At 47.4% G+C, this 22,391-nt stretch overlaps 2 protein-coding genes across 6 annotated transcripts in view; one reads left to right on the plus strand and one right to left on the minus strand.

Annotated features, from left to right (window-relative positions):
* EXOSC7 (exosome component 7) overlaps window positions 1–9,126 on the minus strand; it is a 35,279-nt gene extending 26,153 nt beyond the window's left edge. The window contains exon 1 of the mRNA XM_036095864.2: window positions 9,003–9,126. Within this exon, the coding sequence (XP_035951757.1) occupies window positions 9,003–9,059 (57 nt within the window). The 5' untranslated portion in view covers window positions 9,060–9,126. The remainder of the gene's footprint in view (window positions 1–9,002) is intronic.
* Window positions 9,127–9,167: 41 nt separating this feature from the next.
* Window positions 9,168–22,391, plus strand: part of ZDHHC3 (zDHHC palmitoyltransferase 3) — a 55,767-nt gene continuing 42,543 nt past the window's right edge. For 4 of the 5 annotated variants that reach the window (XM_036095889.2, XM_036095891.2, XM_036095892.2 and 1 more), the window contains exon 1: window positions 9,264–9,401. The gene's annotated coding sequence lies outside the window, so the exon portion shown is untranslated. Of the gene's footprint in view, window positions 9,402–22,391 lie in introns of all 5 variants that reach the window. The other variant, XM_036095890.2, reaches the window with a different exon arrangement.

Genomic DNA, 22,391 nt, shown 5'->3' on the forward strand with positions numbered 1-22,391 from the left:
CTCCCCTCAGCCCTATTTTCAAGCCGTCTTCTTTCTAGCTCTTTCCCACCCACCCCAGGCAATCTGTTTAACTGCTGGTTCATCGTCCCTGTATCTCCTTTGCACAAATGAGCAGATACATGAATTTTTTTTTTTTTTTTAAAGATTTTATTTATTCATTCATTAGAGACAGAGAGGGAGAAGCAGGCTTCCCGCGGAGCAGGGAGCCCGACGCGGGACTCGATCCCAGGACCCTGAGATCATGACCTGAGCCGAAGGCAGACGCTTAACCATCTGAGCCACCCAGGCGCCCACATGAATATTTTTTAAATCCCTTTCTTTCGTATATGAAGAGTAACACACTATAGATACTGTTTTATACTTTGCTTCTCTCTCTCTTTTTTTTTTAAACACTTAACAATACACATGTAGGCAATCACTACACATCAGCTCATGGAGATCTTCCTCATTCTTTGTAAACATCTTTTTTTTTTGAAAGCACTCTTCTTTCAGAAAAAGACTCATTAGCTTCATCAGATTCTCAAAGGGGTTAATGCTCCTCAAAATATTTAAAAACACTGTCCTAAAATACGTAAATGTCACAAATTTACCTGTAAACTGCCTGGCTAACTACATACATGACTGACATTTTTATTCGGAGACACTGAAATCCAGTAAAGCACTGCATTCACCCAGCTCTGACCTTCTACCCCGTTTCTACTCTTTCCGTATCCCACTCCTGTTAATGCAGAGAAAATAAACATCACAAGTCCGTTTGAAGTCCCTTTGCGGCTCATCCACTCCCCAGGCCATCCCCTCCCTGGAGGTAGGCCCATCTTGAGTCTGGGGAGACCTGTACTTGAAAAGCAACAGAATTTCAAGTCTAGGAGATGAACCTCCAGGGAGGAACTCCATAAAGTGATCCCTCTTCACTGGAGGATCCCAAAACTACCTAACTGTCTCTTGACAACCTCACCCACAGAACAGGAAAGGCTTCCTAGGTCGATCTCTGATGCCCCCTCCCCCAGGTGTGCCCTGTGAGGAAAGTGAAAACAGGGCCCAGAAACATCATTTATGAAGACTCCTGCCTGAGTTGCAGGTCGGGTGCAAGTGTGAGCAATCACCAGGAGTATTAGTCATGGGCTCCTGGCCTGGTTCTGCCATAACTAGCTGCTTGACCTAGGACGAGACGCTCGAGACTAGTTTCCTCCTTTGTTAAAAGATGGACATTGAATTAGAAGGCCTCAATGGTGCTTCTCTAATTCTACAGATCTATTAATTAAAACAGCCACAATAATTTGCAAAAACTAATAGTAGCTACTCTCTAATGTGCATTTACTATATTTGGGATAACGTGCTAGGAACGCTACACAGTTGACACATTTAACTCTCACAATAACCCTATAAGATAGTTTTTTTTCATTCCATTTTACAAATGAGGAAAGAGGTTGAAAGATGCTAAATGTCTGGCCCAGGTCACATGGCCAATAAGGAGCACCTGAACTCCAAGCCAGGGCTCTTAACCCACAATTCCACATGGTCCCCTGCATTCCAAAGGGTCTCTTCCCTGGGCAACAAGAGACAGCACAGGCCTCCCTCAAAGGATGAACTGGCTCTACCAGTTGGTCCTAACGATGCAGAAAACAGCTCTGAATGCAGGGAGGCCACAAGGTGACAGGGCTTCCAACTGCGGCTTTAAAATACCACTTCTCTGGAAAGATCTAGTCACTACCCTTTGTAGTGACAACCCCCTTGTTCCAGGATGGGGCTGGGAGGGGGTCAGGAAACCAGGCCTTACCAGGTACTGCCTTTCTAGCCTTTAAACCACTCTCTGCTCCCTGGGGAAGGCTCACTGGGAAAGGCTCAGGTGACAAGTAAGAAATAAACAAAAAGCTACAAATTTTCCTTTCCAAGGATGCACAGAGTATATATATTTTTTTCACAGAAAAAAAAGCACCGAAGAGAATAGGAGAAAAACCAAAAAAACAAACAAATTAGTCCACAAATCACTGCACTCAGGACTTTTTTTTTTTTTTTTTTAATCCAGCTTTCCTCATAAAAGGCTTAAAAATTACCCAAACCTGCTTGGTCTGGCTCAGAGCCAGACACCCTACCAAAATGTTTATTCACCAGTAGTACTCAGAAGAAAGGAATTAATTCATGTGTGACCATTTAAACAGGGGCTGCCCTGCAGTGAAAGCTCCATTCAAAAACCCAACAGAGATGTCAACAAGTGCTGGGCACCACCATGGAGTGGAGGACAGGGCTGTCCTTCTCGATAGAGGGGGCTGGGACAGCTCCCAGTGACTTTCCAGTTGTTTCTCACCCAATCACAACACCCCTGCTAGTTGGGTGTGGTGTGGTAGAGTCACCTCCAACCCATATATGTATTTTTTAAAGATTTATTTATTTACTTGAGAGTGAGAGAGAGAAAAAGAGCGTGCTCGGGAGAGGGGCAGAGGAAGAGGGAGAGAGAATCCCAAGCAGACTCCCCACTGAGCGCGGAGCCCGATGTTAGGCTCCATCCCACAACCCCGAGATCACAACCTGAGCCAAAACCAAGAGCTGGATGCTCAACTGATGGAGTCACCCAGCCGCCCCCGACCTATATTTAAATCTCTCCTGTCACATACCAGCTTTGCGACCTTGCGCAAGTTAGCTCCTCAACAGCTTGGAGTCCGTCTCTCTGTCTGGGAAGCAGGAATCACCCCAACCTTACAGAATTATAGGAGAATCCAAAAGCCAGGAATCATTTAGGGGACCCTCAGCACAGTGTAGCACACAGAAGTGCCCCCTGCACAGTTCCCTTCTCCTGCTTCTGGGGCGGGTATCAGCTCACCGAATCCTTAAACAACAGCCCTGCAGGGAGCTTATGGATGAGGTAGGTCACTGAGGCACCTGTTCCACTGCCTGTGGCAGACTGGAAGGACAAGTGACTCCACCCAGAGCCACTTTCCTCGGACCCAAGTAACCCAGTCCTATCACTCACTAAAGGAAGCTGAGAGGTCAGCTCTACTAACCTAACACGCTTGGGAGAATTTAGACTGTGGCCTTGGCCGTGAGGTTAACACCCCATTACCTTGCTCTGACCTGTCCAACACCTCGGACCTGCTAGAGAATGGAGACTAGAATGCTTCTCCCACTAGAATGCGGCCCCACTGAGGAGAAGGACCATATCAGACCCAGCTCTGCCGGCAGTGGCCCAAGTCATGGCAGGCAAACCCAGATGTCGATCCTCATTCACCTTCCAAGCGCATTGAGTAGTCCGCAGTTCCCTTCAAGGACGTGATTCCGTTCACTTCACAAAGTGCCTGGGTGCAGGCTTTTTGTGCCCCGGGCCCGCAAATGGGAAGGGCACAGGGCTCAAAATCAAGAGTCCTGGGCGCTGGCTCCAGCTCTGCATGGCTGGGTTGAGCAGCTGAATACTGACTGCTCAGTTTTACAGCTAAAGACCCCAGTCTCAGCCTTGTTCCCCCTATTTTGCACTGTTCCGCCAACGATGCCTACAATGAAAGCTAGAGCCACAGAAAAGAAACTAAAACCATCGGCTGAGCTACACCTCCCTTCAACTGCCAGGAAAAATTCTGTAAGATGGCTTTGACAAGGCCCCAAGAGGAATGCCTCTTGGAGGGGCTAATCCATTGCTAGGGCCTGGTCTGAACCTATGAAGGCCAGTTTAATGTCCAGGTCATGGCCACGGCACCAGTAAGCAGATCTCTGGGAAGCCTACCGTGCCTCCCACTCCACTGAGACCACAGGACCAAGTCACTGTCCGCCCCCAACAGCCGGAGCCAGTGGTAGGGCCTTGACCCCAAGCACACAATCCAGAGAGCAACCAGCTCCTCTGGCACGAAACTGACTCTCTCCTTGGAATCTGATCTCTGACCTGGGAAATACTTGAGAAGAAGGGAGTTAAAGAGGAACTGACAGGTCAGGTACGGAGGGAGGCTGGAGAGGCCACCCAGAAGAAAGGCCGGGGCTGGCGGGGGGAGGCGGTGACAGATTTTACCATGATGAAGGGAAGCTGGACAGCAAGTGCTGCAGAGAAGAGATACACTTCAGGAGAGAGAAGTGGAGGTGTCACCACAGACATAAAGACAAGCAGACTGTCACACGGACCACAGGATCCACGGTGGAGCCCATGAGATGCGGTGCCCTGGAGCTGCCTCAGGACTTTCTACCCCTTGCCACAAATCGGCTTTTTCTCGAGATAATTTAATAATCTCTAGCCCTCAACAGCCCCAGGCTGAACCCCTGGTGGGGTCACTGTGAAGGTTGGGAATACAGTGTGCATGGTTCAGCACAAAGCCATACTTCTGATGGAAAAAACAAGCTTGAAAAGGAGCCAACATCTCTTCACGGTTGACCACATGCCAGGCACTCTATATTTCCCCATCTCATCATTCCTCACAACCCCATTCTGCCCTCCAGATGGATACAGTCTCATTTTATCAGAGGGAGCTAGCTCCGAAACTCAGGTACAATCGCTCTCACTGTAAATGGCGCAGCTGGGAAAGAAGCCCTGCCCATTCGGGCTCCCAGCTCCTCCTGCGAACAGAACACAGCGGGAGACCACGTGACCTCAGGCAGGCAGGAGCAGGGACTCCACAGCGGACTCAGCTGGACCAGGCCGGTGGTCTGCCCATAGATGTCTGCTGCCGGCATGAAAATCTCCCAACACTTTATGAAAATATCCAACTCCCAGGCTCCAGCCCCAAAGGTACAGATTCAGAAGGTCCGGGTAAAGCCTGGGAATCTGCACTTTGCAGGTAAATAAAAGGTACTTCAAGACTTCAGAATCACTGGGCTGAGATGGAGGTTAGCTGTGTCTCCTCATGAAGAAAACGCACATCTAGCCAGTTACTCAAACTCGAAAGAGGGTAAATCTTAGATTCTGCAAATTCTAAAATCTGCTCCCCACAATTCCTGAATATGGCAAATAGAGAAAAAAAGTTTGATACGAGTTGGTATACAAGTTGGTAAAACAAAAGCTGTACAAAGAAAGGCAAATAGGGCTCTAAAGGAACTTATAACAAAAGTGGGAAAAATACTACTTAAAAAGATAACAATACAGTATATATCATGCACTATTTAAAGTCTAGAAAAATGGTGTGGGGCGGAGCAGTGTCCAGAACTTCTAGAACGTACCCTCTTCCTTCCTGTTTGCTCACATGCTTCCAGATGGAAAGAGAAAGAAAGAGAAGTAGAAATGGGGATTCTCGGGGCGCCTGGGTGGCTCAGTCGTTAAGCGTCTGCCTTCGGCTCAGGTCATGATCCCAGGGTCCTGGGATCGAGCCCTGCATCGAGCTCCCTGCTCCGCAGGAGGCCTGCTTCTCCCTCTCCCACTCCCCCTGCTTGTGTTCCCTCTCTCGCTGTGTCTCTCTCTGTCAAATAAATAAATAAAAATCTTTAAAAAAAAAAAAAAAAAGAAATGGGGATTCTCTCTGGCCTTTGCTTTGGGAACCCTATTTAAGGACGGGAAGACAATGGATTTCACTGCAGTAGGAGAACTGCATGAAAGTCAAGTATGGGCTCTGCAATCACACAGATCTGGATTTCTGTCCCCGCTCCATCACGTACTTTCTGTGTGACCTTCGACCCTGTCTGAGCTCAGTTCTTCATCTGTTAACATAGAGATAATTAATACTCACCTTCAAGCCGGTTTCAAAGATTCAATAACATAAAAATTATAATATGTACCTGAGCAGAGTGGGACATTTCAGCCTTCAAAGGGTGACAGGGAACCTAAGAGAAACCAATCCAATCATATACTAAGAATACTGACTGATCAACTTTTCCATTTATCTTGTCCCACTCCCTTAGATCCCTTCTCTATCCTTCTCTGGCCTCATCTGTGCACCAGGTTAACTCCTTCCAAACTGCATCACCTGGACTCCCTTTACTGGCTTGTGGCTGGGTTTGGCCAATGCAAGGTCCACAAGCAGATGCCTGGAGCTGCCTCGGGACTTGCTCCCCGCCCCCCATCCCTATCACCCCTAGCTGGGGTCACATTTCTGAGAGTGCTTTCATCTGGCCAAGCCTACAATTTCTGTTGAGTAGCTCTTCCTCCACAGTTCTAGCTATCATTGGCATCTGGTAACACAACTGCCTCCCTTGGCCCCTTCAGCCTAAGGGTAACAGCTACTCCCTGTGGTTGCTAGTCTTTGGGCTCCTCAGTATCTCTTGTAGGTTCCCTGAAAGCCACCCACACCACTATAAACAGTCACATCATATAAGTCCCCTGAATTATCTGAATGGGATTCCATACTCTCCCAGGACCTGATATGATTCATCCTCCTTGCTCACAAACTGCTTTCTCTCAAGTGTACCCCATCCTCCCAGTGGCCATTTTTAAGCCTAATGATTCTGTCCATCCTTTCACCTGACCCAAGCTGAAGCAAAGAGATTTTTCTCCCTGGAAACGTGACGTTGGAACTGAACTAGAAGGGATCGCTTCTTATATACAGAGGAACTGTAATCCCAGGAGCTGAGAGGTAGCCACATTCTTCCTACTACATGGCCTGAGAAACAGAAGACCAGTCTGAAGAGAGGTAAGAATAAACAGAGGCGTAAAAAGCAGCAGAGATGAGCAAGGGAGAGCCTGAAGACAACCCTGAATTCCTGGAATAACACTTGTAACCTTCTAAAGCATACTTTTTTTGCTTGAGCGAGTTTGTTGGTTACCATTCCTAGCAACTGAGTCCTCAACATATGCTGTGAGGTTAATTTCAACTGCTTCTGGGACGCCTTGGTGGCTCAGTTAGTTAAGTGTCTGCCTTTGGCTCAGGTCATGATCCCAGCATCCTGGGATCGAGTCCCGCATCAGGCTCCTTGCTCGGTAGGAAGCCTGCTTCTCCCTCTGCCTGCCGCGCTCCCCCTGCTTGTGTGCGAGCTCCCTCTCTCTCTTGCTCTCTCCTTCTGACAAATAAAATCTTTAAAAAATAATAATTTCAACTGTTTCTAACTACCACCAAACCAAGATGAAATATCCCTGAAATAGTAAAGGAATCAAAGGCTGAAAGAAAAGGGATGACAGAAGCTAAAACTGACCATACTGGACCAAAGGTGAAAAGTAAAACAAACAAAAAAACCACAAGTAGGTCTACAGATACAGGCAAGAACAGGATTCTGGTTAGGTACTGTATAAGGTGCACTGCCCGCACTCAGAGACCAACAAAACAAAAGGTGAGGTGATTTTAGAACTGAGTCAGTGGAGATCCCATGGGAAGCTTAATCACCTGCCTTCTGACCTTTATTCAGATGGTGTCAATTCTGTTTCCCTCCTCCATAAATAGAGCAAATTTGTAGCCAACACTAATAGTCCTTCTGAAGAGATTTATTTGAAGTCAGTTACTCTGCATGGCTCCATGATACACAGAGCAAAGCATTTACCAACAATTGTGGCCCTAATATTAGGTTCATGGTACTGGTAAGACAGAGGTTTAACTTTAAAAATGAAAAGTGTCCAACTGATCTCCCTTTTAAGACCTACCTTACTCAATGTCATTGAGTACCTACTAAGCGCTGGACACTGGCTAGGTTTTAAAGGTACCAAATAACAAATTATTACCTCCCAAGATCCATGAGGAAGGAGTGACTGCGCCTCTAAACCCCCTAAGATCAGGCTTCTAGCCACCTCCACAACCTGATCTCCCACCACTACCCCCAGCCCACCCTTGTGGCTCCACACTTCCTCCGAGAGCCTGCGGATTTGGCATGTCTTCCTCCTGGAAGGCTCAAGCCTACTTAATTCTTAAGCATGCTGAGAGCTCGTTTCAAATACTATTTCCTTAGGGAAGCCTACTCTGACTTCCTGGACTAGACCAGGTCCCTGATTTTTTTTCCTTCACAGCTATCAGTACAATTTTACATACAAACACACAAATAGATCTGTAATTTCTGTCTCTTCCTTCTAGCATGGGAGCTATATAAGGGCAGCCTCCTTCCCATCCCTTGAGTTTAGCTTAGTTCTAGGTTGAATGAATGAATATGGAGTCCTGAAAATATACACAGGAAGGACACGACATGGATTTAAGGAAGCAATTCCGCCTCCTTAGGGAAGCCTTCAGAGCATCACAGCCCCCAATATTGTATAGCTCCTTTGACCTCCACTAACTATACCACTCCCTTAGCATATATGTTATATTCCGTTGCCTTTACTTTATTCATCTTTGAAATAATAAAGGAAACAATGGCTGACGGAAAGGGGACGCCAGAAGCTGAATTTGACCATACTGGACTGAATGTGAAAAGTAAAACGCAAAATGATTAGGTCTCTACAGCCAAGTTCAGGATTCTCATTAGGCTTTACCGAGACGTCTGGGGATGTCTCTAACCCGGGTAGGATACAAACAAGAAGGCCACACTTGGCTTTCCTTGGTAGCTCATTACACCCAACATTCTCCAACTCTCGCTCTGGAGTGGTCTTGACTCCAGGGACTGAAAACTGACCACAGAAGATCTAAATACAGTTGCAGCTGCCTCTGAGGATCTTAGAACTAAGTGCCACTGGCCGTAGAACCGCTTTTTAAACATTCTTCCCCGTTTATTTGTAAGGAAATTTATATTTTCAAAGCGCTTTCCCCTCACTGCCTTCTCTCCCTGTGCTTCCCAACCACGAGGTAAGGAAGAGCGGGCCAGAAGCCTACCGCCAACCCCCGTTTCCTAGCAGAGAAAAGCGAGGCTCAGCCCAGTGATGCGACTCCCGAAGGCTGAAGAGACGGCCCTGGGGGCGGTGCTCCTTCGCTAAGAAGAGGCCTCAGGGACTGCCTTCCCACCCAGGTTTGGAACCTTGCAGACGCGGAAGGCTTCAAGCACGCACACAGCCCTAAGTGGACCCTCGCCGTGGGGTCCTAAGTACACACGCGTTGCCGGCTTCGTGCGGCAAACGCCGGCCGCAGTGCTGTCTAATCACCAGGTAAACCCAGCACGCCGCCTGGCCGCCTCCTCCCGAGCGAAGCGAGGGCGCGCCGCCACCCGCAGCGCCAGGGGACACCCGGTGGCTGACGCCGCGGCGTAGCTACCTGAACGCCGTGCACGATATACACCTTCTCCGCCTCACTGAGCGCCACGGACGCCATGCTGCCGAGCCGCCCCGCTCGTCCCACGTCATCTGCTCGCGTCGCCCCCGCGCCGACCGCGCCCCCTCCCCACGCGCCCGTGCGTCATCAGCCTGCGCGGCGGCCGCTCCTGCAGCCACCGCCGCTGCCGCCACCGCCGGCAGCTCGATGGGCTTCTCCTGCGCGCCGCCCCGTGTCTGGACGAGTCCGGGAAGCCGCGGCGCCTCGTGCCGGGGAGCCATCGCTGCAGCCCGAGGTCGGGTCCCGGGTCGGGGGCTGCAGGGGGAGGCGACGGCGGCGGCGGCGGCGGCGGCGGGAGCCCCACCGGGGGCCTGGGACTGGGGAACTGCCTCCGGCTTCACGGTCAGTTGGGAGGGGGAACTGGGGTTGAGTGAAAAGGCTGGGGTGAGGCCAGAGGCGCGGGCCCGGGCGGGAGCTTAGGACTTGCAGTGGGAGAGGCGCGCGTCGCAGTTTGCTCAGAGCTGGAGTTGAAGTAGCAGAGCGTGTGTGTGTGTGTGTGTGTGTGTGTATGTGTGTGTGTGTGTGTGTGTGTGTAAGAGAGAGAGAGACCTGAGAAAGAGAGAGAGATCTGAGAGACCGACCCCGAGCGAGGGGAGGCGGACGTCATGATTGGCCTGAGGGGCTGTCTCCTTGCTCTCCTCCCCTCTTCCCCCCACCCCCCGCCCTCCGTCCCGCATTTCCCTAGTCTCTAGGGTGGTTGAAAAGAAGAGGCGGTGAAGCCCTCTTTACTTCGTTCTCGGTGGGAAAGGTCCGGGCCGGGAGTGAGTGCCCACTAATCCCGAGGCGTCCTCACTCCACCCCAAGGATTCCACCGGTGCCCCCTCTCTCTGGGGCTGACCAGACGCTGACCCAGAACCTTGCAGGATCCCCCTTGCCCCAGGTGGTCGCTGGAGCTTTGTCCCAAAGAGAGGAGGGGGCAGAGTGTTGGTAACTGGCGCTGGCGAGGGGCACAGTGCCCAGGGTCCCCAGCCCTTCCCAGCGATGGCTGGAAGCCTCGGCTTGATGGTGTGGTCGCTGGGAGCTATAGACAGCTGTGGGGGGCGGGGGGCGGGGGAGCCAGCCCTGGCGGTGGCCAAGTGGGAGTAGGGCCTTGGATATTCAGAATGGATACCTGCGAGGTGAATATAGGGTCACTGAAGGAGCCCATTAGGGTGAGGCAAGATAGGGTATGGTACAGATTTTAAAGAGGTCATGTGGGTAAATGGGGGAAAGTTAACCCAAAGTGATTGAAGCAAGGGGATCTGATGACTTTTCCAAATGTCCCTCTTTTAAGGAGCCTCCCCGTTCTCAAAAGTGAAAATACAGTAACCCTTGACAGCTTGATCATCTAAAGAATGTATTTCTCAGCCAATAGCTTCGACACTGTCTCATAGGTAACTATTGAGAGCTTACCATGGTTGGGCTTTGTGCCAACTTTGGAACACTAAAACAAATAAAACACAACTTCTGCCCAGAGAAGCTTCACAGGCAGAGGGAAAGGCTCTAGGGTCAACATAACCACAGAACATGGTTAAGAACTACGATGATGGCACCATGAACATTGGGATTAGGGAGGTGGGCCAGAGGAGGGTACAGGGAAGAAGTACCTGCCCATATTCTTAAGTTGTAAGCTGCTGAATTCCAAAATAAGTGATCACTTCCTAGTAGACTGGACATCAGTTGTTTCTTGTCTCCATAGTTCTCTTATAGGTGTATGTACAGGGAAGACATCCTACAGGGTTGGACTTTGCCCTCTAGGGAAACTGGGAGAGGTGAAGCCGGAAGGCTTTTCTTCCGAATGAAAGCACAGGTGCCCCACCCGTTGTGGTACATAGGACTCTTTGTGTGGTTGGACACCTGGTTTCTATGTGAGGAGCTTTGTGATGAGATAACAAGGGACTGCTGATGTTAGAAATGATATTTTGTTCTAGAGATTACTCAGAAAGTAGAGACCGTGAACATGGAATTTTAGTAGCTAGGATATCTAAGAGGATTGAGGATTTAAAAAGTGGCAACAAATGGACAGATCAGAAAAGACAGAAGAATCTGGGTTGGATACCATGGAGTCATCTTTATATAAAGATCTTTCAATATGTCTTCGAAAATATAGAACATCTATTTGAACCATTTCCCTGGCAATTGACTAAAGGTTCCTTGCTGGAGAAGAGTTGGCAGTATTTGCTAAATAATATTATGAATGATGTCTGACATGTTAGGCTAAGTAGGTCTGAGAGGTGTAAACAGTGAAATGTTTATTTTAAATTCTCTACTAAAACAATGACACCTTCACTAACCATTATATTTCAGTGCTGCCAGAACATTTTTTATCATGTTTGTTGTGATAATTTTTGAAACTCATAAATTCAGAGTTCTTTTTTGGTTATTAAAGCAAATCAAAGAATGCATGTTAGCCAGAAAAATCAAGAAGCCAAGAATAAGACCTTAGTCTATAAAACCAGCATGTTTTTCCATCATTGTCAGATTCTTGGGAGGGGGGGAGGGCATATTGTTTTGTAGGTCTGTCCATTCTGAATCTCTGTACTCTGTTAATTTTATTTAACATTAACTTACATTAACATTAACATAACATAGTGCTCATTAGGTGCCAAGCACTGTTCTAAAGCACTTTACAATGATTAACTGATTTGGTCCTCACAAGAGCCCTATGAGGCAAGTACTATTATCCCTATTTTACAGACTGGGAAACTGAGGTGCAGAGAGGTTGATTGTCTTGATCAGGGTCACAGGTCACATGACTAGAAAGTGCCAGAGCTGGGATTTGAGACCAGGCAATCCAACCCCCATACTTGCCCTCCTAACCATCCCTTATGCAGTCTCCCCACCAGACTATACTTCATTTGCCAAAGTATTTGGTGAAGGAGGCCTGTGTTTGTTATGGAATTGTTAACTGCCCTGTAGACTGTAGTTAGTTTTTATTCCAAAAGCAGGGAGTCTATTCAAGCATAAATTCACATCCCTTGAATCCTTATCCTAAAGGAATGTTGAACGTGGTGCTGAGGGGACGCTCCTATGTCTGTTTCGGCCAACCCTTTTAGTTAAGGGGAAAGGTTACATACAGGCCAAGTGGAGCTTAACTCAGAGGAGCTGAGAAGAGCCCTCAACAACAGAGAAGGCTGATGGATCTGGGACTGATGATGGGGCGAGGCATGGAGACCCAGATGCCAACCATGTGCCTTACTCCCAGAATAGACATCTAGAAGCTCTTCAAACAGGAAGTATTTGTTTGCATGCCTGTGAGTGTCTAGTGTTCTTGTGGACTCAAAGAGATGGGAAACTGAAAACATACCTGCCTAGAAGGAGTTGAGGATTTACTCTAGCTGGAGAGCCCAGGCACTCGAACTAGCGCATAAACAAGACAATGAAATAAAGTGCCCAATTGAGCCAGTGTGGTAATTAGACGTGAGGCCAACCTATAATAAGATGCTAATTGTGCAGGCCAGGCATCAAGAGCGAGAGGTAAAGAGCTGCTGCTAGCCAGGCAACAATGACTTTACAGAGGTGAAGTAAATCTGTCCCACCTAACCTTGGTTAATTAAAGCAATAAAACCAGTTACAGAAGAGCTTGGGGCAATGCTGAGTCCATGGTGCTGAAGTTGCAGAGAGCTCTTAAAAGCCCAGCAGGGGAACATCTTCCCAGCCTCAAAGAGAGGTAGCCAAGTGCGAGGCCTTTACCTCTGCATTTTTACAATTAGCCCAGCACTGCAGAAAAGCAAAAGCGAGTGACTATTTTCCCTATAGATCTGTTTCCTTTAAACACTTTGATTTGTCCTGCCTGTGCCTTGTCTGAAGAAACACTCAATATAAATAACCTGTCAGTCAGGCCAACAGGTCTGTGGCTGTCTTGCTTTTCCAGAAATTACAACTCATAATTACAGTGGTAGAAAAATTGATAGGACTACGTCGGGTAAAGCTTATTCTCATTTAGAGGAACGGACTTCATGTGTTTTCATTTTGAGAGGGTAGCAGAGTGCTTCTTAGATCTTTAATTAGGGCATGTGTGAACAAAGGGGGGGGGTGTCACATCTGATTAGCAAATCTGGAGATACTTAAACACACATACACATGCTAATAGCCCCAGAATCCGAATAGAAATGGAGGAGTGAGGTCTGGATATTGACCTTCTGGGCAGGGGAGGGGAGCAAATGCCATGCTGCCTCTAGTTTCTTCCTGTTTTTGCATGTTTTTAATCACTTACTTTCCTCTTTGGAAGCAGATTTCCAGAGACAAATGGCCAGGTTATTCCTGGCTCTCAACTGTGAAGGTAAGAAGGCTCCAGTTCCCTGTCCCACCTAATTCAGTTATCCGTCCAAGAAATGCCAGGAAATACCAGGAAAACTCCATCTTTTCATAGTCTCCTCCAAACTATAAACCTTTCTGGTATGTAGAAACTTGGCAATTGAACTCTGGATTTTTCTGGGCTACCTGAGACATGAATTTCTCCTGGTCAGGGTCTGTGGGGACGGAATCTCTTTGGGTGGGATAGATATCTCACCTTAGAAAAATAAGCCTAGTGGGACAGATGCAAATCTGGCCACAGTTCTGTTGCAGTAACTTTTGACTTGCCTATGGACAAAGCATACGTTTCTAAACCGAGAAATACCAGCAGAAAATCTAGAAAGACAAGATGATTAGGAAGAAAATGATCTATCGGTGCAGAGACTACTGGTTGTCTATTCTGGTGATCTGGGCTTTGCCAGAGATCATTTTTTTGTGATTTTTGAGCAGGTCTGTTAACCGTTCTAAACCTCATTTTACCCTAAAATGTGTATCTTTCCCAGATGGTAAAGCTCAGAACCGATCATGGATATACATATATTTAAACGATGTAAAATGGTCCTACTTCACTTTAAAGATTTCTCTCTCACCACTTTGTAATATTTGATGCATTTTGGTAGTGCTTTTTCCACTCTGAAAAAAAAATTAAGTGAATTAACAAAAGGAAATGGTAATTGGTTGAAAAACTGAGCATGCTCAGGAAAATGGCTCAGTTATTGGTGGATTTATTTCTGTATAGGAACAAAGAACGGGGATAGGAAGTTAAGGGATGCTTTTGGTAAACATATAAAATCCAAGAAATTAACAAAGAAAATACTGAATTTGTTCATGAGAACAGAGGAGTTGGAATCTTAACCCTGCAAGGGATCTTAGCATGCAGCTCAGTCTTCCCTCGTTTTATAGATGAGGCCACTGAGGCCCAGAGAGGGCAGCTGTCTGGCCAGAAATTGGAGGTAGTGAACCACAGGAGTGCGAGTAGAACTGTGGCCTCCTGACTCCAAGCCCAGTCTGTATTCACTTAGCACTAGCCTCCCTTCTGTCTCCGAAGCCCTCAAGTAAGGAGGCAGGGGCCGTGGACGTGGACAGCCCAATTCCTTGGTCCCAAGCTCTTCCCAAGGCTCTGCTCTGGCATGGCACTTAAGGGTGCCTGGGATGAGTGGCATCAGCAGGGATCTAAAGCTAAATGGCTTCCCTTCTTGCCTCCCGGTGCCATTGCAGTAACTGGTTCTCTTGCTCTCCCCTCACTCTTCTCTCAGATCCCTCCAAGGGCCTTCTGCTTTTAGTCCCTAAAAAAGCCAAGCACTTGCCTGGGTGATGTCACAGTGGCTGCATGTCTGCCCATGGCACAATGTGGGGGCAGGTGCCATTTTCAGCACCCTCAGGTGGGACCCTGCTGGTTGGTCTCTGCCTAGCATGGGCGGCCTCTCTCTCCGAAAAAACAGCGTGTGGGAACTTGGCCCCCCAAGAAGCATTCTCCAACAGAAGCAGATTTTAGGGACTCAGTCCTAGGGTGACTGTCCCGGCTGAAGCTTCACATCCTTCCTGCTTCCTAGGTTAAGGCAGGATCAGTCCTTCCAAATGTTGGCTGGTGTTCAACCAGGGCCCCACCTTAGAGGACAGAATGCTTAAGTTCAGGCCTGTGGCCTGTGAACACTGCCACGCGTGGCCCGTCCACTAGCACCATCTCCGCATAACCATGTGTGGGCAAGAGAGCCAAACAGTAAGTAACCCAAGGTCATGGTGGAGGCACCAGCCCACCTTTCCCTTTTGTTTTCTGGTTACGGGGCAAAATTAATGGTGGCAGTGAGGAGTAAAAAGCAGGCTCTGGAATGAGAGCAGAACCCTATCTCCACTGCTTCTTTGAAGTATGAACTTAGGCAAATCTCTCCATGCCTCAGTTTCTTCTTCTCAAAAAGGGGATGGGAAAGCCAGGGTCTATATCTATAAGATAGAGCAGATGTGAAGATCAAAGAGGAGGAGACGTGGGCGCACAGCCCAGTGTGTGGCAGGTAATAGACACCCAGGAAGAATCAGGGCCCCACTCTTACATTCAGCATGCCTCCCACTGTGGCAGGAGCCAGGCAGAATGCCCCGCTGAGAAGCTACTCTGCCAGAGGCCAGGGCATCTGATTAGGAAAGATTCACATGCTGTGAGAGTAACACACTCATTGACAAGCAGTGTTGAAGGTAGCTGGGTTGGTGATACATTGTTGCCCTTGGGAAGATTTTGTTGCTGGGTTGCAGACTTCTGGAAGGAGAGGAGTTCATGCAGGGAGACGGCTGCACAAGCCAGGGGTAAATACCGTCCGCTAAACTGAGGGGGGAGGTTGCCACCTCTCTAACCATTTTATGGAACTTGAGCTCACTCCTTGAGCTTCATTTCTTTACTCATCTAGAGAACAGGCTGGACCAGAGTTTGGAAGAGGTCAGGTAGTCCTTGCAGTCTCTTTCTGAAAGAGCGAGTGTTTGAGGGCCAGCGTGTGTAAGGTAGTCTGGGGGGTGTCGTGATCTGTTGAAGAGACAGCTGCCAGAAGTCAGTCAAATGGCTCAGAGAAGAAAGAAAAAAAATTTCAGGCTTCCAGGAGCTAGTGGAAGGAATGCCTGTTTTGAGTCCATTTCTTGGGTTTTTCAGAAGAAATCACGAATCTTAGAGATCTAGTCCTTCCCAGTCACTTTAGAGATGAAGCCATCAAAGCGAAGTTGAAATGACTTTTCCTCAGGTCCATCAACTGTATGAGGGAGTAGGAAGCAGAAATCGTGTTTCCTGCTTGGTAATTTCTCCCCTCCCCCTCTGGGAAAAAAAAAGAAAAAGCCATGTGCTGTGCGTAGACTGTGGTCTATGGTGGCAAGCAGAGCTGGTTTTGAGTCCTGGCCTTACCACTCCCTTGCTCTGTATGACCTTGGGAATATTACCCAAGACTTCTGCACCTCACTGGGTTGACGTGTAAGAAGGTCAAGGTGCTGGGTTGTTGTAAGAATTACAATGAGCTGCTTTATCTAAGTCCTCAGTCATCATAGGCATTTGGTTCATGTTGGTGCCCATCTCCATTCCTGGAGACAGCACTGCCTGTTTTGTCTAAAACTTTTAGACAAAGTCTCAAATGGACTTCGATTTCCTCATGTATGAAACAGAAGGAGTTTGGCTAAAATCTAATAGATGGTCTTTAAGGTTTCTTGCAGGTCTAAAATTCTGACCCAGATAGTGATTTTTTTTTTTAACCAGTTCATCTTATGCATGGTCTTGTTTTATTTATTTTTTTTAATGTTTTATTTATTTATTCATGAGAGTTAGAGAGAGAGAGAGGGAGAGGGAGAAGCAGGCTCGCCGCCTAGCAGGGAGCCCGATGCAGGACTCGATCCCAGGACCCCAGGATCATGACCTGAGCCGAAGGCAGACGCTTAACCATCTGAGCCACCCAGGCGCCCCATGGTCTTGTTTTAAAGTCTCATTAATTTTCCTCATTATTATAACGTATCATAAGGTACACCTATAAAAGGGGAAAGTAGAATGTGTTACCCAAACGAGTGTAGTTTCTACTGATTCCCAATGCTTGTGACCTATATTATGGCATCCTCTCTGTGGATGTGATGTAGGAAAGACATTAGAGTTCGAAGCCGACAGCCAAGAGAGAATTCTTGAGACGTCTTTGGTGCAAAAAGGTGGTTTTATTAAAGCCTGGGGTGGGACCCGTGGGCAGAAGGCTGCACTGGGGTCATGAGGAGTGGCCCATTGTATACTTTCAAGTTGGGAGGGGGTTAGGGATAGTGTAAACCTCCCAGGTATTTTGGAAACAAGGTTTCCAGGATCCTGAAGGGGCTAGCTATTGTTAGGAAAGGTCATTTATTACTGTTTAGTAGAAACTCAGTCATGAGACCCTTCAGATGTATATCAGTGGGTCATATGCTTGGGATGATTGTCAACATGTATCTTGGGGGGTAGAGGTAAAGGAAGTTTCCAAAGGAATTTTTATGTTAAAGTAAACTTACAGGATGCTGGGGATTGGGCTAAGATTGCCTTTTGCCCTTAGTATCAACACTGAGGCAGTTGAGTCCCTAGGGGAAGGTCACTCTCCCTGTTTCAGGGACTTGTCAATGGGCTGTAGGTAGTAAGGAAATTTAATAAGTTCTCTTCTGCCTTTGTTTCCCACATCAGGTGTGTATTTTTTTAGTAGATTTAGAAAGTCAGGAGGTGGTGAACTGGCCAGTTGTGGTACAATAGTCCGTTGTGGTAAGTGAGAGAACTGTTAGCGTCCATGACCTGTCCAAATCCCAGACTTTGTTCTGAAATGAAGGCCTACTGTTAGAAGTCTGAGTATGCACATGAGTCTGTTTTATAAGAAGGTGGCCAGTTAGGAGGCCAGAAGGCAAATTTAACTTACCGACCCCTATCTGATTTTCTCGGTGAACCTTAATGTCTGTAGGGTTTGGTTTGAGGGTGTGATGTTTTACTTTTTTACTTTTTTTTTTTTTTTCAAGCGTTTTGTTGAAGGTTGAGTATATCAGAAGACAAAAGACAGAGCAGGACAGACCCTCCTGCAGAGGGAGGAATCGTGTAGACTTGTCGGTAAGGATCTTCTAGAACAGGCCAGGGCGTTCTGCCTGCCTGGACGCCTTCCTTGGCTGGTGGGTTGTGATGCAGATGATAAGGCACCTTTCCTTTGAACTACACCCTTACCTTTAAAAAAAAAAAAAAAGTTTAGTGACTCATTTTTTTTTTTAATGAAATATTTCAAACATAGTGATTCATGTTTCATTCTTTTCCTGAGAACCCTCTAAAAATGGGTATAAAATTTATGATCCTTTTAGATCCCTACACAAATTAAGAGAATTGTAGCTCAGATAAATTCGTTTTCTACTTCTTCAGATACCTTCCTAAAGCTTCTAGGGCATGGACCATTTATTTATCTTTGAAGTTGTAGGGCTGGCTTTTGAATGCTTTTAAGTCTATCACTCTGAAATGTGAGAAGTTCTAAAAGAGGCAAACACCACATTTTTGAGACAGTAGGATTTAAGCCATAGGAGGTTATTGATATACTCGTTAAAATGAATTTCAATTGAGAAAAATGATAGAAGTACCAGAAAAGATGCTGCCTTCTTTCAGGGGACCTTTTAAGTGATTGTGTAAGGGTAGACTGAGTTCTTTAACTGTAGTAAAAATTAGTTTAGGTGAGAATTCAGTGTTTAGGGCAAGTTCAAGAGGATATCAGACCAGCCCCCCCCCAACAGCAATTCAGCATAATACTAGATTTATTAAAATGTTAACTATTCACCTGAAACAAATGCTGACCTATGTTAAAAGCCTCTGATTTAAGGGTTTCCACTATCTTGGTGATATTGATATGACATCAGCTAAGGAGTTGATGAAATTGAGTTGATCTGTAGATGAACTATATGTTCCTACTAGTAGGGACCCAGAAAGTTGAATCCTTAAAAAAATTTTTTTGGAGTGTTTGGATGACCTTTGTCTCTAAGCCAAGGGAAAATAATTGCACCTGATTTGAGTTTATTCGGCCAGTCTGTGTACAGATATTTCATACAGGCCTTAATGGTTGGGTGTGTTAATGCTACTTTAATCTGAACAGTCCCCAAAACCTACTTCTGTGCTGTGCATGAATGCATGTGTGGATGTGAGAATGTGAGTGGGTGTGGTGTCTTAGGAAGTAATCTTCACAAAGTACTTTGAGATGCTTGTAAGGATTTTAGATCTAGCTGAACTAATCCGGGACTTCGGGATAGCATCTTATCTCGTGAAAGCCAGGGACGTTGGCAATCTGAGAGGATCTGCAGTTCCTGGGACACTTGCTGGATGGAGAACAGTGGAGTTGTGGGGGCTCTAATACATTCCAATACAGAACTTGTATGTTTTGTGTGATGGTCGTGGCTTTGACCCTTGCGCATAAAGCCTGGGCTTTGGGTCAATTTTCTTAGGGCAGGTGATGGATTTATAAGGACTTGTCCACCGTTCAACAAATGATGGGTAACTACAGGCGACTCTTGCCATCGCTAATGGTCAACACTTGGCTAGGCATCCAGCCTGGCCAACCTGCTGATGGGCCACAGTGGGATGGGACCTGTGAGCTTGGCCGTTAGCATCACCCTTTCAAACCCCTTTGTGTTGCTCAGCCATGGATAGGCAGCATGGAAATTGAGTCATGAGTGCATACCACAGCGCCAACCCAGTACCCCAAACCCTGGGGCTTGTAGCGCCCCAGACTGCATTTCACTAAATAGATTTGCGTCTGCCTGTCTGGATTAGTGGGGAGGCACACTTGTGGTCAGGTATAATGAAGCATGTGAGTTATAGATCTGGTGATGATGTCCTCATCATCCCTTGTGTGTGAGCCCCCGCACGGTTGCTTACATTTAGTGGCTGCTCCAGGAATATGTTTTTGAATTGAACTGAAATGAAGACAGAAGAATTTAGAGAGTCAACAGGGCAAGGGAATGGGATGGAAAGGGGTGGGGTGGGGGGAGGACTGGAGGAGGCCGTCCTTCTGAGGGTGTGAGCTGGTGGGCAGGATTAAAGGTCCCCGGACCCACCAGCCTCCTTGTGTGCACAACCCAGAGGCCTGAGCCAACAGTCTGCCCAACGCTCACAAGCAAGGACTCGTGGACAGTTGGTCATGGGCAAAGAGCCTCTCCTCAACCCCAAGGATTGGAGTTTCCCTAATTCAAAATAGAAAAGGAAAAAAGGTCAACATTTGCCTCTCTTGCTGTGGTCATTAGGGGCAGAATGAAGGGAAAGTGCACGATTTGCTCGAGGTGAGGTTTTCCCTGTATTTCTGTGATCTGGAGGCAATTCTGTGGACCAGGTGTAGGGGGATTTTGTTTTTGCTCTTGTTTTAGAAAATTATCACTATCAGTCATTTCTGTTTTTTGCTTCTGAAACTCTAAGAAGGAAGACTAGATGATTTCCTTAGAATTCCCGCATTCTCGGATAGCAGAGCTCAGAAGGTCATTCTGACACGACACTGCATCTTCCTTATCATCTGGATCGCTAGCTCCCGGGAGCTCTAGAACTCCTCTGGTACTGTGAATCCTCCTATGACTTTCTTACCCCCAGGGCTTAGTCCCTTCGCCTTTCTGGGCCTCAGTGTGCTCATCCACCAGGTAGAAGAGTAATGACTTTGGGCATGGATTACTAACATATGGAAAAGCCAACTCTTCTTAATGCTCTAGAACCGTTGGCCAAAGCAGTACAACATAGATTACTATAATTAAAATTGCCAAATGATCATTGTTTTAGATCTTTCTTTGGAAACAAAATGGAAGAGGATCAGAAAACCCAGTTCCACCCAACCGCATCTCTGGCCTGTTGCCTCAGTGCCTGCCCGGGCTCGTTGGCCTCTGGTGGACTCAGAGACCTCTTGTCTGTCTCATTTTGTCTTGCCTGTTAGTGCCAGAGCGCCCTTACCACAGCGTGACTACGGTCCTTATAGCTTTCCTCAGAGACTGGGGTGCCTCCCCAGTACCTCCAGGGTGAAGTCCCAACTCACCTTGAAGCCCGAGGCCTTGTAAAACATAGCCTACATAACATAATCCTACCTTTAGCGCTTCATTTCCACTTAGCGCCCCCCACCTCCTAGTCCTAGTCCCAACACAGCCCGTGTATGCGCACACTTACGCACACAGCCCCAGACATCCAGCACCCCCAACCTGCGTCACCACTCTCCCTGCCTTTGTCTGAACAGAACGCTTCACCTGGCTCCGTACCCTGCTCAGATCCTCTCCCTTTAGATGCCTGGGCCATGAGAAAGTCTTATTTATCTCACTTCTGGGCTTTGTTGTTGTTTGTTTTTGGGGGGGGGGCGTACTATTTGCCTCTCCATTGTGCTGTTCATTAGAAACCTGTGTGTTAGGGTCATTGTGGGGTAGGTCTGTCCGATTTCTGCATCCATTCACTCAAGAAATGATTTGAGCACATACTCCTGCCAGATACCAGGCTCTAACGCCGAACAAACTGGGACTTACAGGTTAAGTAGAGCAAAGCAAGTAAGACTAGTCTTAGCAGATCGGGAGCTGGGAGAGGGGAATGGCAGGGCCTGAACTGGGCAGCACACACACATTATTGTCCTCATCATCCCTTGTGTGTGAGCCCCCGCACAGTTGCTTACATTTAGTGGCTGTTCCAGGAATATGTTTTTGAATTGAACTGAAATGAAGACAGAAGAATTTAGAGAGTCAACAGGGCAAGGGAATGGGATGGAAAGGGGTGGGGTGGGGGGAGGACTGGAGGAGGCCGTCCTTCTGAGGGTGTGAGCTGGTGGGCAGGATTAAAGGTCCCCGGACCCACCAGCCTCCTTGTGTGCACAACCCAGAGGCCTGAGCCAACAGTCTGCCCAACGCTCACAAGCAAGGACTCGTGGACAGTCGGTCATGGGCAAAGAGCCTCTCCTCAACCCCAAGGATTGGAGTTTCCCTAATTCAAAATAGAAAAGGAAAAAAGGTCAACATTTGCCTCTCTTGCTGTGGTCATTAGGGGCAGAATGAAGGGAAAGTGCACGATTTGCTTGAGGTGAGGTTTTCCCTGTATTTCTAAGATTTCCAGTTGACTAATTTAAGGAACAGATCCTTATTGGAAAGCTACTTCCATTGCTCTTGAGGGGCCTTGGGGTTAAATAAACTCTTCACCGCCATGTGCTTTGATTGGTTTTGAGCAGGATATTTTGAAACGCTAAAGTGTGGGTTGGAATGTGAACTTGAGTTCAGTACTTGGTGTCTGACTCTGCCGAGTGTGCCCTTGTCTGGGTGCTGGCCCAGATCACAGGTTCTCCCTCACCAGTGAGGGGAAAACAGAGCTCCTCTATACACTCTTTGGTACCACATTGAGGATGGAACGTTCTGGTTATTTAAATAAGAGTCACAGTCCACTTACTTCACAGTCCTACTTGGTGCACCCTCCACCGTCTAGGATATGGCCACACCCCTGAAAGGAAGCAGACAGGGCCTCCAGAGGTGGGCCTGGGATCACAGAGCTCTGGCATCGTACTCAAGCATTTGTGTAACGAACACACACGGTAAATGGCTACTACATGCCAGGCCCTGGGCTGATGAAAA

This window comes from Halichoerus grypus, chromosome 1 (assembly GCF_964656455.1).
Source record: "Halichoerus grypus chromosome 1, mHalGry1.hap1.1, whole genome shotgun sequence".
Classification (NCBI taxonomy): domain Eukaryota; kingdom Metazoa; phylum Chordata; class Mammalia; order Carnivora; family Phocidae; genus Halichoerus; species Halichoerus grypus.